The 18,113-nt window shown below is 45.9% G+C and overlaps 1 protein-coding gene across 10 annotated transcripts in view; it reads right to left on the bottom strand.

Moving 5' to 3' along the window:
• AKAP13 (A-kinase anchoring protein 13) overlaps nucleotides 1-18,113 on the bottom strand; it is a 1,883,770-nt gene that overhangs the window by 650,534 nt on the left and 1,215,123 nt on the right. For all 10 annotated transcript variants that reach the window (XM_069624282.1, XM_069624281.1, XM_069624277.1 and 7 more), the window contains one exon: nucleotides 2,450-2,820. In XM_069624282.1, coding sequence (XP_069480383.1) covers nucleotides 2,450-2,820 — 371 coding nt within the window. The remainder of the gene's footprint in view (nucleotides 1-2,449; nucleotides 2,821-18,113) is intronic.

Raw genomic sequence — 18,113 nt, 5'->3', positions numbered from 1 at the left:
AAGAGTTAAGTAGCGAGATCTGCTGATTGTTCAATTTCTTCAGGAGATGTGGCTTAAGATCTAATAAGGTGGTATCTGTTGTCTGAATCCAGATTGAAGAGGGTTAAGGATGGGGTGAAGATTGAGATGTTGGGCTATTTGGGAGTATGCAACCCCGATCCGTATTTTAAGCAGAAATGGGGTGTTCCTAATTGGCCTATAATTGGTAGGAACATTCTGATCCAAATTAGGCTTTTTTAACAGAGGTGTTACCCAAGACCTAGCATTTTGTGACACTGCTCTTAATTAGATTTCCTCCTACCCGATGGCCTCTGCTGGAACTCACACTCATCTGACTCCCCCCACTTTCCCTGTTGGTGTGTGTTGCTGAAGACTGTGTACTCTGACCCCCTCTTTCCCCCCTTTGTATTGACCTTGCATACCTCCTTACTCTACATTGAGCCTTATACCTTCCTTTGGGTTCTCATAACAGCTTTTTGCCAATTCTCACACACATTGTATAGCCAGTCAAATCAAATCTCAAATTGCCAACACCTCCTTTCTATTTGGTATCGGGCTAGCTCTCCATTGGGCATAGCTCAGTATGAGAAACAGATTACTCTCTCGCCATCTTTTTTCCCCCTGACCACCTTCCTTTCTTATTCTCTGTGTGAAACCTTTTCTTTTTTTTTTTTTAAATGCTGCCTCTGGTCTTACATTTTCTCCCCTTATTTCCAAAACTGCTTCTGCTGACATACTCGATCTTCTGAAACCTAAAAACATGCAACATTACCCCCATTATTTAAACACTCATCTCTTCGTCTTCAGTTATTTCCAAACTTTACTATTCTGCCAATTCTCTAATGAATCTCCAAAAAGACCCCTCCTCTCCTCTCAAAGCACTTACCTTTGCAAATCACACTATTCAACCTCACTCAATCTTTTCAAGCCTGTTTTTACTCACTGAAGGGTAGTTCTTGTTAATGCAGAATTGAGCCAAATATAAGTCGTGCGTCTTGTTTTTCCTACTTCAAATTGCTGTCCAACTGCACCGCCACGTGAGTCATTCCTTCTCTTAACTTGCTCTTTCACTGGAATGCCACATCTTGTAACCTAAATAAATCCCTAAAACTCGTTTTTCAAGTCCCCCTTAGAATGGTATCCCTCCCCCCAGTTCCTCATACCACACCCATGTAAGCAGACTGCTTAACTGCTTCCCTACCCAATGTTTACACCTCTCCTTTAGCCTCCCCACAACTTATTTCACTTCAACCTACCTACTAATCTCTTCCCTCATCGCTCCCTGTTATCCGTTACCATCAGTTTCCTTTGCAGATAACATCTGTATGTAGCATTATTTATTTTTATTTGTTCATCTGTGAGAGTGTTTCTTTTTGTCCACAGTCAATGTCTTACTTTACCTTTCACCCACTGGTTATCCGCAGGAAACGTTCTTCCCATTACAAGGTCATATTCTATGGTATCCTGTTCTGTTTTCTCTTGAGCCTTATTTGGACTGTTCTCAAAAGGTCATGTTATAAACTTCATAGCATTAATTAACAAAACAAAATAAAATCAGATGCCAAACCCCAGGCAGCAGGCGAACAACTTGTGGGCATCATCGAACAAAGTTACTACCACAAAAATATACAGCCCTTAAAGTAAGACCTTTTCAACCATTTATTGAAAGAAAAACATTTTATAAAATTGGGGAGAGTATATTCAATCCACTAAAAGGACATTAAGGGAGTATGTGTGTGATAATGAAGCAAAAACAGAACAAGAGACAACAATGAAGAACTTTTTAATGTTTTAATGACTGGATACTAAAGGAAAGTGCTAGAGATGATGAAATCATTAAAAGCCCCCAAAAATAGTATAAAATAGTAACCCAATTTTAAATCAATGAGGTATTACGTTCTTATTTTGTCATTTAAACATGGTAGGGATAAAGGAAAATTCAAGTTGCTGTCAACTAGCCAACCAATGACATCCCTTTCCCAGTCAATTCTCCACATGCACACAGCACACCAGTTTGTTTTCCCCATGCGTCATATCAGGCTAGTGTCAAGTGCAGACTTATGTCTGGATATAGCACAGTATTTCATAAATGTCGCATTTCACAAACATTTCTGCGGAAACTGGCACAGTGCGATATCGCTCCATGAGCACTGATTGAAACGCATGTGCACCTGGCTATTTGGAATAGGGTAACTCATGCTACAAATGGAATCAATATCTTAATTAAACTTTAAACATGATATTCTCCAACAGGAAAATGTACATGTGGTCTAGAATTTGTAATGCTCAGGCTAATGTTGCCAAAAGATCAAATACAGACTAAATACAAAATTCCCCCCAAAACTCTGAAGAAAAATTGAAAAACTGTAATCCAGTTATATGAAAGCTATATAGTCTGCATTTTTGCAAAGTGTTCAATCAGTCAGTGGTCTTACTGAAAGGCACCTACCTCCTCTGGTTGATTTCACTATCGGCAGACTGGTTTTTTCCTGGTCCCCAGCTATGTCGTCGGAAGGGGGAAAGGGACCGCATGGAGTTCCTTGAAAGTGAAGCTGGTGCAGGCACTTCTGTGATACTATCCATCTCTTCTCCGTCAATCTCTGCAGGTTCAGCATCCCCATTCTCATGCCCCTCAGCGGCTGCTGTGGCTGTGCTACTGCAGCTGCTGTCCAGACTGTGTCTGCTCTTATGTTTTTTCACGTGGAATGTACGTGGAAGTGAAATGTCACTCCCACGAGATGAAGTCCTTTCCAGAGACGTTGTGTCCTCTGTAGAAGAGCTGGAGCTTGTGATATCGCATGGAGACTGCTCCTCCTCAGTCTGTAAAAGATTTAAGAACTGTTAATATCCAAATCATATAACAAACACGTCCATCTAAACGATATTTAAGGACATTCACATTGTAAGAAAAAGAGGTGCATTAACTTCCTCTTTTTCCAAAACCTCTGGCAATCCCATTATCATAGTAGACCGGACCATGTAACCGGAAGTTAGTTTTACAAGTGATCTTTATAAAAAGAAGAAAAAAAATAATCAAATTGCTGTCTTCTGTCACACTCCTCCAATAATAGAGCAATTTGATGTGCAACAGCAGTCAAAGCAGAGTAAGATTCAAGTATTTCCCATGCCTGGTGCTTTCACTCAGAGCTCAACAATTGTCAGCAATACCATCCGACAACTCTAGGGATTGTTAGAAAGGGAATTGGTTAACCTTTTGGGAGATTAAATCACAAAAGTAGAAGCCCTAAATTTTTTAAGTCAATTTGGCAGTCAAAATACTTCACTTATTGAAAATGTGGAAAGTAAACTATTTCATTTTTAAAAACGCTCCAGCCATTATTTGGTCAAGTCGGAGAATGAAATACAAAACAAAGCAGCAATATGATTTGGTAAAGTCCCAAACTGGCCAAAGGGAATGGTTGGAGCGCTTTGGAAGATTGTTTAACAAAAATGAAGAATTTGCGTGATTAAAAATACTTAAAAACTGGGAGCAATAGTTTATGTACTCCCATGATAATGGTGGGTTGTGGGGGCTGTAGAAAGTCAGTAACAGCTAATTAGCCCAGGTTAACAGGCCTCAGCAAAGCAAAGGCCTAATGAGATTTCTAAAGGCTGTTCTAAGCCAGTAAGGCCCTCAGATCCTGTCATTATTGCTACTTGGACAATGGCAAAAAGCTTAGGGTGCTTTGGGGCAAAATGAAGTGGCTCGCACAGAGACAGCAGGAGGTGTTTCTTTGGCCCCAAAACAGTTAAAATGGCATTGCCGCCATTTCAATGGCTGAGAGAGATAACTGAGACCCTTCTCCAGTTCTATGTCCCAATGTACTGTGGGTATGGGAGGAATTGCGGCAGCATAAGGCATATTCAGGTAAATGAGGAAGGATGGTCACAGGTGGCAGAAAGGGTTTAGCGGACCAGAGAGGCAAGTTGCCAAGAACTTGACGAGGAGTGGATGAAATGTACAATGTAACTGTGTCTAGGGGCAGGGTCATCAGAGAAGTAATGTTGCTAGTGGAAATAAAAAAAAATATAACTTAATTCTGCACAGTTGCTAATGTAAAAGGACTGCTGACTGCCTGACGTTTCACACAATGACACATCCATACTTGTTTTGGGGCCTTTGGAAAGTTCACAAAAAGGAGGCAGTCGAAAGAAAGATCTTCCACTCTGAGTGGTCTGACCTCTCCTCTTCCCTTCTTCCCTTCCTGCCTCTACCTTCAAACATCTCCTCCCTGGTGACTTCAATATTCACATGGACTCTGACACTAGTCGCTTTCGCAGCCTCTGCAACGCTCTTTCCCTCACCATCCATCCCCCTCAGGCGCAACACATACTGGCGGACATATCTTGGATTCTCTCAACTCCTCTGACATTCCCATTTCCAACCTTCTCACTACTCCTCTCTCCTGGTCTGACCACTTCCTCCTGTCTTTTCATCTGGATCTCTTAGGTCCCCCTACTACGCCTCTGCCATCATTGCCCGACTCCTTCTCCGTCATTCCACAGAGAGTGTCAGTTGCTGCCTTTGCTACCACCTTCATTCCCCCTCCCTCCCCTGCCACGGACGTCCACACCGATTCTGTTCTTGCTAATCTTCACCTTTCTATCACCAACACCCTGGATATCCTTGCCCCAGTGTCATGAGGATCCAAACTCCATGCATAACACTTGGCATAACTCTGACCTAGCCCCTCTGAAACACAAATGTAGAGTGGCAAATGCAGAGTGGCTCAGCGGAAGTGGTGGGCTTCAGACGCATCCTCTAACAAACTGGCCCGTCGCCTGCTCCAAAGGCAATACATTTTTTCCATTTGCTCTAAAACGAGGGCAACCACCCAAGCCTGCATCTGTGGGGTCTCAAACAATTCTAGCGAACTGTTCGAATCTGCAAGGAACTCACCAATCCTTCGGCAGACCTCACATCTCCCCTTCTATTCCTGACTCTGTATGTTTCTAGCCTCCCACTTCATTTCCAAAACCCAGGATATTCAGTCCTCACTCTCCTCTACCCACGTCCCTCATCCCTCCCCAGCTATCATGCCTTCCTTAACACCCTCTCGCCTTCCCTAACTCTCTTCTCCTTCTCTACCATAGCACTGAATAAGGTCTCTAGACTAGTCCGCTCTATGAAAGTCTCCTCCAAACAGGTGCTCCCCTGTTCCTCTAGAACTAGCAAGGACAACATTGTCTGCCTTGCGCCTTCCCTGGCAGATTTCTGTAACCACTCCTTTTCCACAGGCTCCTTCCTCAACCCCCCTCAAGCACTCCCTTGTGCACCCCCTCCATTACCCCCTTCCTGGGCAAACTCCTCGAGAAGCTTGCCATCTCCCAAAATACTCAACATTCTGATTCTGTTAGCTGTCTCCACGACCATCATTCTGGCTTCAGAGTTGCCAGAGACACAAACTGCTCTACTGAACACCTGAGACAACCTGCTCTCTAATTTTGACTAACCCTCCATTAATTCATTTTTATAAAAAAAATGATGGGTAGACAACTTCCTCTCTACCCTCCTGGTGCTGCTTCAGGGGGATGTGCCAGATGACAGCCCATTCCCACTCTCTGGACTGCAAACAACCCAACCACCCAATTATTGCTTGCAGCAAAGATAACCAGAGCATGGTTATGGAAATCACGGCAGACTACACCAGTGGCAAACTGGTGGATAAAAATGTGGGACATTTTATCCTGGAGAAAAACACAGCACTAGTGACTAACTCGATTCCCGAGTACGCCAGAGTGTGGACACCCTTTGAAGAGTATGTTAGAGATAGGAAAGCAGTCTTATTCAGACTGCGTATAATGCGACGATGAGCCTAGGCTAGGGGTCAGGCATGTGAGTGGTGGGATACTCAAGGAAGGGAACCATTGGTACGGAGGAGAACAATCTGCCTGAGAACAGTGACCTGGATATAAAGGAATCCAAGTTGGGACTTGTCAAGAACCAATATTCAGTGGGGCAAGCCCTGCGGTAGAAGAATTCTTTTCTTTGGGATGGGGGGGAAGGGGATTGTTCTTCATTAATGATATTATCTCTCCTCTGTTGAACAATGTTATGTGCATTGATGACAAAAATTAAAATAAAGCTTATAAAAAAAATGTATCAGGAGACGGACAAGGAAGCAGCACGATTTCTACAATTTGTATTCTCTCTTCAAAGAAAGAAAGACGACCTAGTCTTTCCCTAAGCTTGTGTTACTAATTCCTACTATACTAAAAAGTCAAAAACAGTGCTCGTCAGGATGTCAAGATGGCTAAACACAAAAACATCCCTGTCCAGAATCCCATTCTAACATACTTTCTTTCCCTACTTCTCCAAAATGAAAAACATACTTTAGGCCATTGCCGTTATAAAGGCCAGCTTCTGACTCCCTTCTGTCTCTTAAGCATAGCAGTCCCAAGCGTGAAGTTTGTGTACTGCGGATTGTCGTCCAGGATCTAGCAAGGTCTTTCTTTCTCCGTCTCAAATTAGTCGGGGCTCCATCTCCTTTTCACTCCCACTTTGGGGTTTCTTCCTTCTTTTGCCAATCTGCGGATATGCTCTTTCTCTCTCCCCACTCTTAGGTTTCTTCGTTTTCTCCCCACTCTGGGGCTTGTCTCAGTCACTCTCCCAACTCTGGGGCTTCTCTAGAATTTCCTCACTCTGGAGCTTCTTGGTATTCTCTCCAGTCTAGAGCTTGTCTCACTCTCTCCCTCTACTCTGGGGCTTCTCAGTGTTCTTTCCCTCTATGAAGCTTTTCTGACTCTTTCGGCCCGCTCTGGGGCTTTTTGGGTCCCTCCCCGCTATGGGGCTTTTCTCAGTCTCTTAATTTATCACCCACCTCCTGGTTCGTTGGAGCTACTGTGTACCTGTTTATGAAAGGCAGTGCACTTCCTCAGGAGTCTGTGCAGGGAACATCGCTGCGGTGCCGTTTACACTACTCACCGACGCATATCCATGTTGTGTGCCTGCTTCTCGTCTTCCCCGATCTCTTTGTGTTGGGATGGGTGGGCGGGTTCGCTGCTTGCGCTTTCTTAGGGCCCTCCAATACACTCTGCTCCTGCTCATTGTGCGATGTGGGTCGGCTCCGGTAACCCATCTAAGAGGCCAGACTGTACTTGCCAGGTGCGCAACTTGGCCTGCAAGGCTCCATCTGGCGTTTGCTCCCTTCTACCGGTCAAACCCCATGTGTGTGATGCAGCCATCTTGAACGCTGCAGGTTTCGCAGATACTTTGATTTGATTGGTCCTTTCGTGGATGTGCCTCTAGGAGATTGTCGCATCAGCTTTTCTTTTTCCGATAAGGACATTATAATGTGGATCAGAAGCCATGCCATCGATCAGAGGGGTTATAGGGTTACCATACACCTTAGTTCCTTGTATACCCCCAATAAGGGTTTTTGTGTCTGGTGAGGAGGGATGTTGTCTTAAGGCCTGTTTTGGGGGTTTCCTGTCCCCCAAGGAGGAGTCACCTTCAGAGGTTTCCTGCTTACCCTGTTCTCTAGGAGTGTTAAGCATAGCAGGCTCACTTCCCTTGTTCCAAAGTGGCTGGCGCCCCCTTGGGGGGAGGTGGCACACTCCTTGGACTCATCACAGTATGCAACACTGGCTGTATGCACCCTGAATATCAGCCTTTATAGTTTCTATACCTTAAAAGAATGGGAAAATAGCTTGGGTGGACACTACCATATTTAACAAACATACACTCACTAGTATCTTGTTTCTTTCATCCTCTTCATGGCCCTATTTGGGTAGGATGCTAGACAGGATGGACATTGTTTTCTCGAAGCTCAATTACCTTACCCTATGAATGACAGGAATTCCTCCATCTTGTGTACAGAATTACTGGCCCACTCAGACTAAACTAAGGTCTTTTTTTAGCACTGACAAGGAGTTCCTGCTAGTTAGATCAGAATCTACTTCACCTACCACTGTGGGTATTCGTCTTAAATTAAAATGTGCTGCCACAACAGTTCTTTATGTTCTTATGAAGACTTATGAAGATGAGAAAGCTAATTTTTCACATTTGTCAAACTATAAGGTCTGAACATCATTGCAGAGAGTGTTTGGAAATGATTACAGGCTGAACACCTTAGCATATGCTGCATATTAAGTCCTTTTCAAAATGGACCTATTTTAAATATGAAGATTAGAGATGTCCGAGCAAAAGAAATGCTGGCTTTCACACAAGAACATTGGAGTAATTTACTTACGTCCATCTACAATCCTGCAAAAGCACAAGTGGTGGCTTCAAATCTTGTCTCAGGCAAAATGGCAGGACTATGAAAAGGTAGCACACAATTTCAATTCTTCCCAATATTAACTGGAGTGTCAATTTCTTTCGGGGGCAGTGGAGTGGCAGTCTACAGGCATTGAGCAATTCCTCTGTCGTTGATGAGATTACAGCTAAACTAAAAATTCTCATCCACCTATGAATGATTTCAAATATTAATACAGTACTATTTGAGATCGGGTTACCTTAAACGTTTACTAAGTGTGGCTTATTTAGTTCTTATAGAAAAAATTGTCATGATGTTCCGAGGAATGAAGGTATGTATCCAATACCTGCTCTACATGAATTGCAAATATTAAGTGTAGCCAAAATTAATCATAATGTTCCCATGGTTACAGGTCATGAAGTATATATGAAATCTGTAGCGCTCACCCAATATGTGCACTCTGCCTTTTTTGAAACATTTGAAATCTGAAGTGTCTTCCAAACCTCAACTTGTTGATTGCAGTGTAGAAAACGAAACTGTCTGACTTTGAGAAAAAGTACATAATCGGCATTTGAAGACTGTTAGAATCCTCATATTCCAAGAAATGCACAGTTCTCGGATTCATGCTAATTGTGAACGGTAGAGGGTGTAGGGGAGGACTGGCCGCGAGGCCCTCCTCACCTGCAGCCTTCTCCCCAGGTGAGGACCATGACTCGGTGGCCGTCCCCTCATGCCACCCGGGTCCAGGTGGAGGAGGGGTCACCCGCCGACGACATTGCCCACACATATCCGTTCCCTGCATATACCAAAATTCAGTTAGGCCTAGAAGCCATCTTGTTTAGCAAACATGGCGTGAGTTCAGCACACTGTAACGAGGCCCCCACCTTTGGAGGGCCTTTCATGCATCTCCGCCGCCGCAGTAACCCTGGTAGATCCGCTGCGAGCGCGTTCCCATGAGAAAGTCGGGTATGAGCTAACCCGAGATGCTAACACTGTAACATTTTATCGTTCACAATGTAATATTGCACCCCGCATGACCTGGTCCGCGAGGCCGGGGTGACGGGAAAAAAGCTGAAGCATCACTATCTGAAGAAAGTAGAAAATAATTCAAGTATTGGTATTAACGAACTACCTCTGTTTAAACAGATCCTGTAAACTGTGAATAAACCATAAAGATGTAACGTTACATAACACCACCCCAGGTCTGGACTAGTGCTGCTATAACCACAGAGAAAGATGTCGACCCAATGTATAGCCTTTATCTGTATAAGTGTTCTTACAATTTTATGTAGAAACCTGAACTCATATATGTTTTCTTAATCACCTAAAGCAGCGAGCATCAATTTCTGTAGGCCATAACCTAGAACTACCTCGTGTAACGCCTAATGTACATAAAATAATCACACCATGTAGTAAATATAATGTTAGGTAACGAAAAGGTACTCGGACCGACTGTATTAAAGAAATGTGTAACGAAATTGAAATATATATATGTGTGTTTAAATAACATCAAAATAAGGCGGAACATTATAAAAGTTCTGCATTCAAAAGTTAGCAACGCACGAGGAAAAAACCTTTGTGAATATATGCAAGGCCATTCTCCCTCCCACCCTACCAAGCCTGCCAGATAAAGAAGCTAAGGCCTGTGCCGCGCTCCCTCACCTCCCCCAACCAAGCTGGAGCCGCTTCAGAGAGTCAGAGGCCCCGGTACCGCACCCAAGGCCACAGCCCGCCACCTGTGTTATTTACAGCACGGTAATAAACCCACGTTTGAATCCACTGATCTACCAGCACCCTCTCGTAAATTCCACAACCCTCCCCCTAGACCACCCCAAGAATCATGACCCCGTGCAAAGATGACCCCCATCACTGGGACAAGACACAGAGACCCCTTTATATAATAACTTCTAACGCGGCAGACAGACATGTATCATTCGGCTCAGGCCCCAGAGCCCAGCCCCCTCGACCTAAAATACCGGTCAATAGGACACAGGTAAATCTCACCCCAACCGACAACCACCGGACCTCTCACGAGGTGCATTCCTCATGTGTTGCGTTTATTTTATAAGACAAACTGCTGAGCGATTTATTGATGAACTTAGATGTCGTTTCTTGAATAACTGCAGTGTGCATGGCCTAGGGCAAACGAGTCAGGAAAGGTATTCATCTTTGTCACAGGCTGCCCCAGCATACCAACACCGCTCGGATGACCTCAAGCTGGCCTGCCAGGCCCAACCCACGAGGCTGACCAGTGACGTCCTCACGCCAAGACCAACCACGCTGCAGCAACACCTATAGTTAGTCGACGCCACCCAATCCCAATTAACTTGTGCCCCCTATAGTGTGTAGGTTCTGATGACGTTTTTTGTATTAGAAATACGCCTGTCTTTGCTATTGTCAGACAGAGCGCTCTCGGAGGTTGCAGAGTTCTTTGCATGCCCTATTCTTTGGATAAACTCCCACTTACGCTCAACCGCACTCTGTCTTGGTCTTATTCCCACTACGGGAGAGTCCCTTATTGTCTCTCATTGCGGGGAGGATCGTGCTGAAATTGGGGGCGCTTCCTTTCAGTGGTGACCCCGATAGCGTGATACCTCCAAATTATTTTTCTTAACTGCTTTTTAACGACCCCCTTGTGGCACGAGAATCTCCGGTCGAGAAGGGATACGCACGGTGAGCCGGCTCCGGGAGGCTGCCCGCCAACGGCGACCGGCACAATAAGAAGTGCGCACTCAATGAGAAAGGGTACGGGATCCCGATTGGAAAAAAATCCCCTTTGAGTGCCGCTCGCCGGAGCCAGGGGCTGACCGTTGAGTTACCGGTGACACTGCCTGGACGGACCCAGTTTCGGAGACTATCGGTTCAAGACGGGCACGTGAGTACTGAGTGCGAGCGACCGTAAAGGGGAAGGGAGGGGAAATTGTGAACAGAAGAACGGGGACAGGTAGAGGAGAAGAATAACGGGGGTCTACTAAAGACGGGTCTTAAAACTTTCTTTATCTTTTCTTTGCATATGGCCATTAGGAGTAAGAAATAAGTGAAGTGGTAGAAGTGACGGAAACCTAGCTCCGAAAGGGGGTGGAAGGCGGCGCCGCATAGTGCTATCTAAACTAGTACTGGGAATATATGAAGAAGTAAGAAATAAGTTATTGGTGTCTGGCAAAGGGAGACACCGGGAATATTTTTTAGTGATTGCTACTCTCTCTATTTCTTTTTTCCATTCCACGGGGCAGGGGGAGAAAGCGAAAAGGGTATAAGGTAAATATGCTTGTAGAAGAACTATAAAATAGGGAGCACATTTGTAGGATTGGGGATTAAGTAGTGGCACGTACAGACGTGAACATAGTAACATTAGCAGAAAAACAGGGACAGCTGGCCAGGGAGGAAAGGGAGGAAAAAAAGACGAGGTGTGAGTGGAAAAGCATTGTGAAGGGTGCGCGCACCGTGTGAGTGTTGGAGATGAACGGTTGACCGCGAGGTGGCGCCAGAGAGTGTTGACCATAACTAGTACTTGATCAGTTGCAAGCGGAATCACATGAGAGTGTATGGGAATGGGAAGGGGATGAGCTATGGTGAGTGAGAAAGAATTTGCGCAGTGAATAAAAGTTGGGTGATAATTTTTTGAGACGTCCGTTCTTGTCTGTGCCATAAAGGTATACATACACAAACCTACACCTAACTAAAAGTAAAGAAGGTGGACACGGCTGTGTTAGTGATTTAGAGGATGGGGGCCGAAACTCCCTTGTCACATATTTGTAAGAGCTTACCGGGATACGCTGAACGAATAAATAAATATCATGATCAATGGGTAACAGAATTGAAAGGGGAGGGTCTGCCCCAGATTTGGCCAGAGGGAGGGTCTTTTGATAAAAGCGTTCTTGATATGGTACGAGCATGCATTAGCCTCAAGTATAAGGGGAAACAATGGCAAAATAGGAAGGAGATATTAGACCTCTGGAGATTGTTTGAGGAGGTACCCCCACCCAAAGCTCCGGCACCAAATATTGATCTACCTTCCACCACAGATAATCCACTGATGATTCCAAGAGAGGAAAAGGAACAGCCAAGTACAGAACAACCTGCGGAGGTGATTAGTTTGTACCCGATATTACCTAAACCAGCCCCCGCAGCAGGATATAGCGATCCTACTTATGTGCCTCCCCCCACAACTGGTACACCACAAAGACCAACAGCCCCCCCGCCATACGAAAGCACCAGAGAGCGCGCCCAGGGAAGCACACAGAGGGTGGATATAGAAAAGCTAACGAGTGACTTAGAGTCGAGGCTTACTGTGGCAAGGGATGAACTCTCAAGAATAAAAGACATATGTGAGCGCACGGCGTGCGCCCCTACACAATCAGGACGCACGTCTAGAGCGTCGAGCGAAAGTAGACAAATTGAGGAAGGATGGAAAAAGGGGGAAATACTGTTCAGAATTGAAGAAGAGCCGACACGAATAATAGAGATAGGAGCAGTAGAAGGGAGCATTGGTGATGTATCACGAGAGAGAGGGATCAGAGAGGACTTGTTATGTGATGTCAGAGGAGGGTTGGATGAGAGTGATAGGTTGAGTATGGCAGTGGGAGGGGAAAGCGAGGAAGTGGACGGTGCATGTTCGCTAGGGACTATAGACGACGAATGGATGGGACGACTAAGAAATAGGGTGGGGAAGATGGCGTCATTGGAGTCAGCAGCGACTAAGGAAAGGGAGGGTGCAACCGCAAAAGGGAAGTTACAACTTCCATTGATACACAGAGGGGGGGGGAGACCAAACTATATACCATGGGCTCAGATGGATAAGGCTAATTTAATGAAATTATTGCCCCAACTGTCAGGAGGGGCGAGCAAGTGGATATATGCATTTGAGAAACATACCGCCGGCATACCGTTGGCAGTAGGCGATGTGAAAAGCCTACTAGTAACCGCAGTAGGAGATCAAGCGGACAGAGTATGGGCTAAGGCTGGTTTCCCAGCCGTGACGTTGGACTGTGATCGCCATGATGGGGCTTCCTTTAATACGGTACGAGCAAGGGTGTGGGACGCACTGCGGGAGACATTCCCAGATACCCCCGATTTACAGTCAGTAATGCAATGTACAATGAATGACGGGGAGGATGCTATGGATTACATTCTCCGGGTGCAGGAGATGTGGAGAGCGGAAACGGGCACGCCCTGGCACCAATCCACATCTCTATTTTATTTTATCATTAAGAGAGGGCTCCCAAAAGAGGTGCAGAAGGCACTCGATAAAATAGCGGGCGTTGAGGCAAAGGGGTGGCCAGAGATCCAAAGTATAATAGTGCACCATTGCAAAAGGATCAAAGAGAGAGAGAGGGAAGTAGCACAGAAAAGGTTGGCAGACGAGGCGAAGTTAGTACAATCAAAACTGGTGAAGGTTGCAGCAGCGGTAGCAGGGCTCCCACTCATGAGGGAGGGAGACGAAGGAGAGGAGGGGCAAATAGCAATACAAGGAAGAATAGCAGCAAATTGGGCAGGACAAGGACAACGACAGTGGACTGAGCAGGAGCAGAACGGAGGTCCAACGTGGCAAGAGTGGGCCCCAAGAGGGGGAAGAGGTGGGTACAGGGGCCGAAGAGGAGGACAAGGGTATGGAGGAATGGGAGGAAATGGGTGGCAGGGTCCCAGAGGTCCACAGGGGAGCTGCTGGAATTGTGGGAGATGGGGGCACTACTCAAGAGAGTGCAGGAGCAGACAAAACAACGGGTTCCAGGAGACAGAACAGTACGGTCACCCCCACCCAGGGAGCCCCTACGGCCTCCCCATGGGACAATACCAACAACCAGAAAATGTAGGACAAAGAAGTAACGCACAACTACACGGACATCAGTACAGAACACAAAACCACCCACAGAATAATGACAATATGCAATACACGCCAGGTAACACTTTCGCCACAGTAGCTAACGGAGCGCCTGCTCCCGCACCTTACAGCGGGGTGTCAGTAGTTTCGGGGAACATTTTTGATCAAGGGGGGGCAATGAGACACCCCGCATAGGACAGCCCACAGAGAGCACTTGCGTGTCCAGTACTATCTACGACCCACAATGCATCAGAGGAACCATTGATAGGAGCGCAGATAGGAGACAAGCAGTTCATATTCATGGTGGATTCGGGAGCGGAGAAATCATGCATTAGAGAGGGCCGGTTCCCGTTATCTAATAGAACGTTAGAGACGCAGGGGTTCTCTGGGGCTGTAATTGAAGTTCCTTACACAGAGGCATTGGATGTGACAGTGGGGGGTAAAACAGTGAAAGCACCCTTACTGTACTATGAACACTCTCCCATTAATTTGCTGGGGAGAGATCTCTTAAGCAAACTAAATATGACAATATCATTCACAGGGAGCGGTATCGTATGTTCGACGCCAGGCATATGCCCCCTCCGCATATTAGCAGTAATACACGGCCACACAATCATGCAAGAGATCAGAGGGTTACCAAGAAACGAGGAGATGTTTGTTGAGGGCATGAGAACATTGGCTCTCATAGTACCAGAACTAAAAAGGATGGATTGGAGGATTCCAGCCGAATTCCTCTTCCGCCCCATAGCAAGCCCCGACACTGCTCCCGGGTCAGTGTTATCGTTGGATTTACACGCAGTACACGTGTCAGCAAACAGAATATGTGTGATTGGCGTTGACATGGAAGGATGTGAGTGGCGGACAGTACTGTGTACAAATGCAAATATCCCACTGAGGGAGCTCTCGGACGAGGAGCTATTTTCTGACACTGAGACAGATGGCGAAATAGTGATGGAACTAGCAATGCCGTGCGACATTGTAGTTACAGCCAGAAAAACTCAAGTTGAATTAATGGCAGTAGTAGGAGCACCACATGCATTTTTTGATGACGACATGAGGTTAGTACCCACTAACATATGGACAAATGGCCCCCATGATGTGGGGTTATTACATGGGGTTCAGCCTGTGGTAATAAAACTGAAACCGGGAGCAATTCTACCCCGGGTAAAACAATATCCATTGTCACGCGAAGCAGAAGAAGGGATCAGAGAGACACTAGATGCACTGCTAGCACAAGGAATAATAGTGCCCTCAAACTCCCCATGCAACACATGCATTTACCCGATTAAAAAGGCGAAGGGAGGTTCATGGAGGATGATACAGGATTTACGCCCACTCAATGATGTGATTCAGAAGGAGTTCCCTTTAGTCCCGAACCCGGCGACAATACTGTGCAACATTCCGAAAACAGCATCCCACTTCACAGTTATTGACTTAAAAAATGCATTTTTTTCGATTCCCTTAGCAGAAGAGAGCAGGTACTTAACAGCGTTTACACTAGGGGGGAGGAGGTTCGAACACTGCAGACTACCACAAGGATATTGCGAGAGCCCAAGCATATTCAACAGGGTACTACATGAAGATCTGGGGAATTTGTCTGTAGAAAGCACAGTGATTCAGTACGTTGATGATTTATTGATTTGTGCACAAACTGAGGAAGAGTGCAGAAAGGACTCAATAACACTCCTGACATTATTGGCCAATAAAGGGTACAAGGTGGACAAGGGGAAGTTACAATACTGTCTGACAGAGGTCCTATACTTGGGACAGCTGATATCAAAGGATGGCAAGCGGATCATACCAGACAGGGCACAGGCGATTAGAGCAGTTGGGGAGCCCAAAACAGTAAAAGAGATGCAGAAATTTCTGGGTATGTGCAACTATTGCCGAGCATGGATATTGGATTATGCAGCATACACAAGGCCCTTGTTACAGGCACTAAAAGAGGCACAGCAGGAAAACAAACACATAGAATGGACAGAAGAGATGAACACAGCATTTAACTCACTAAAAGAGCTGATATCAAGCGCTCCAGTACTAGCAAATCCAGATTATGGGCGCGAATTCTTCTTATTCTCACACTGCAAAGGAACACTGATGACAGCAGTACTGACACAAAAGACATCGTTAGGGCACAAACCACTGGCTTACTATAGTGGCACCCTAGACGCAGTAATGCAAGGTCATTTCGCGTGCGAGCAATCCCTAGCTGCAGCCGCGTTCGCGATTGAGAAAAGTGCCACGATAGTGATGGGCTGTCCCGTGACACTGTTTGTGGAACACTCACTCTTTGCAATATTAGAGCGATCAAAGAGCACATTGACGACACAGCGCGCCACAGCATATGAAATAATACTGTCCAGCGCAAACATCCACATAGTAAGATGTAAAACAGTGAACCCGGCCACATTCATCACAGAGGCGTGCACCGTAGAGGACATGCAGAATCACAACTGCGCTACGTACACAGGTGACGAAGGTCAGGATCAAGTGATTTTTGAGAATGCCCTGAACGAGGGAGAGGTGTATTTCGTGGACGGGTCAGCATCAATAGACATGGAGACAGGAGAGAAACATGTGGGTATGGCAGTTGTACGATTAGAGGAAGATGAATACGAGACACTAGTGCAACACCGCCTCCCATCACACTATTCAGCCCAAGCAGCAGAACTAATAGCGCTAATAGAAGCATTGCATGCCGCCAAGGGGTGCGCAGTGACAATATATACCGATTCAGCATACATGACAACAACAGTACACGGCGGGTTGGCACGGTGGGGGCGGAGAGGGTTTCGACGAGCAGATGGAACACCAGTTCAGCATGCAGAATTATTGAAAGAACTGATTGAGGCCCTGCAAGACCCCACGGCAGTGGCCATCGTAAAATGCCAAGCCCACACCACAAATACAGATTTTATATCTTTGGGGAACGCGGCAGCAGACGCCGCTGCCAAAGAAGCTTCGTATTTACAGAAAGGTGTAGTAGGAGAGTACATGTTGCACCACACAGCAAGCCAAGAGGTCCCCACAGGATACAACATGATGCCCACACAGGAAATAATAGAGCTGCAAGAGGGAGCTAGTGCAGAAGAAAAATTGCTGTGGACTAAAAGGGGATGCAGCAAATCGCCGACTGATTTATTGTGGCGACAAAAAAGTTCAGGAAAAGCGGTAATGCCAGTTACATTGTTAGAAATAGCATTTCAACAACTACACTTTCCCGCACATAATGCAAAGCAACACATAATGGCGGACATACAAGAAGATTGGTTTGCACCTTGCCTCCATGAACACATCACAAGGCTGACTTTAGAATGCACGACATGTCAGATTTACAACTCAGGTATGACATTGCGCACACTGAGAGGAACGATACCAAAACCAACTGGCCCATTCAGAGAGCTCCACATTGATTATGTAGACATGGGAGAAAGATGTAACGGGGCTCGCTACATGATTGTGGTTGTATGTCCATTTTCGAGGTGGGTGGAGGCAGGCCCCTGTGCGCGCCCTGATGCGAAGGGCGCCGCGAAGTTCCTAGTGCGGGAAGTGTTCCCGCGCTGGGGGATTTGCGAAGTTATTCGCTCAGACAACGGCACGCATTTTGTTAATGAACTATTCAAGGAAGTGACTACCCTATTGGGAATAAAGCACAAATTATGTTCGATTTATCATCCTCAAAGTAATGGCGTAGTGGAAAAGATGAACGGTCTGTTAAAAAGCAGATTGTCAAAACTGTGTTTTTCCCTTAAAAAGACCTGGATGTACTGCCTGCCTTTGGCCCTGTTTGAGTTACGAAATCAACCAAGTAAAGACCACCATTTGTCCCCGCATGAGATCGTCACGGGAAGGAGAATGCACACAGCGCATTCGCCTCTCCGTGAACGTTCTGATGCACACAGAAGTGCGGCGATATTGGGAGAGGAGTTCACAGAGTACTTGAAAAAACTGACACGGGCAGCGCGCGTAATTGCGAAGCAACTAGCCCCCCCCTCTACAAGAGAGGAGGGGAACACAACAGAAACAGAGACACTGCCTGAAAAACCATTACAACTAATGCCTGGTGACCTTATATATGTCAGAAGTTTTGTGCG

Source organism: Ambystoma mexicanum, chromosome 11, assembly GCF_040938575.1.
Source record: "Ambystoma mexicanum isolate Mex_15411 chromosome 11, UKY_AmexF1_1, whole genome shotgun sequence".
NCBI classification, from domain to species: domain Eukaryota; kingdom Metazoa; phylum Chordata; class Amphibia; order Caudata; family Ambystomatidae; genus Ambystoma; species Ambystoma mexicanum.
This window is presented reverse-complemented; position numbering and strand designations above follow the sequence as displayed.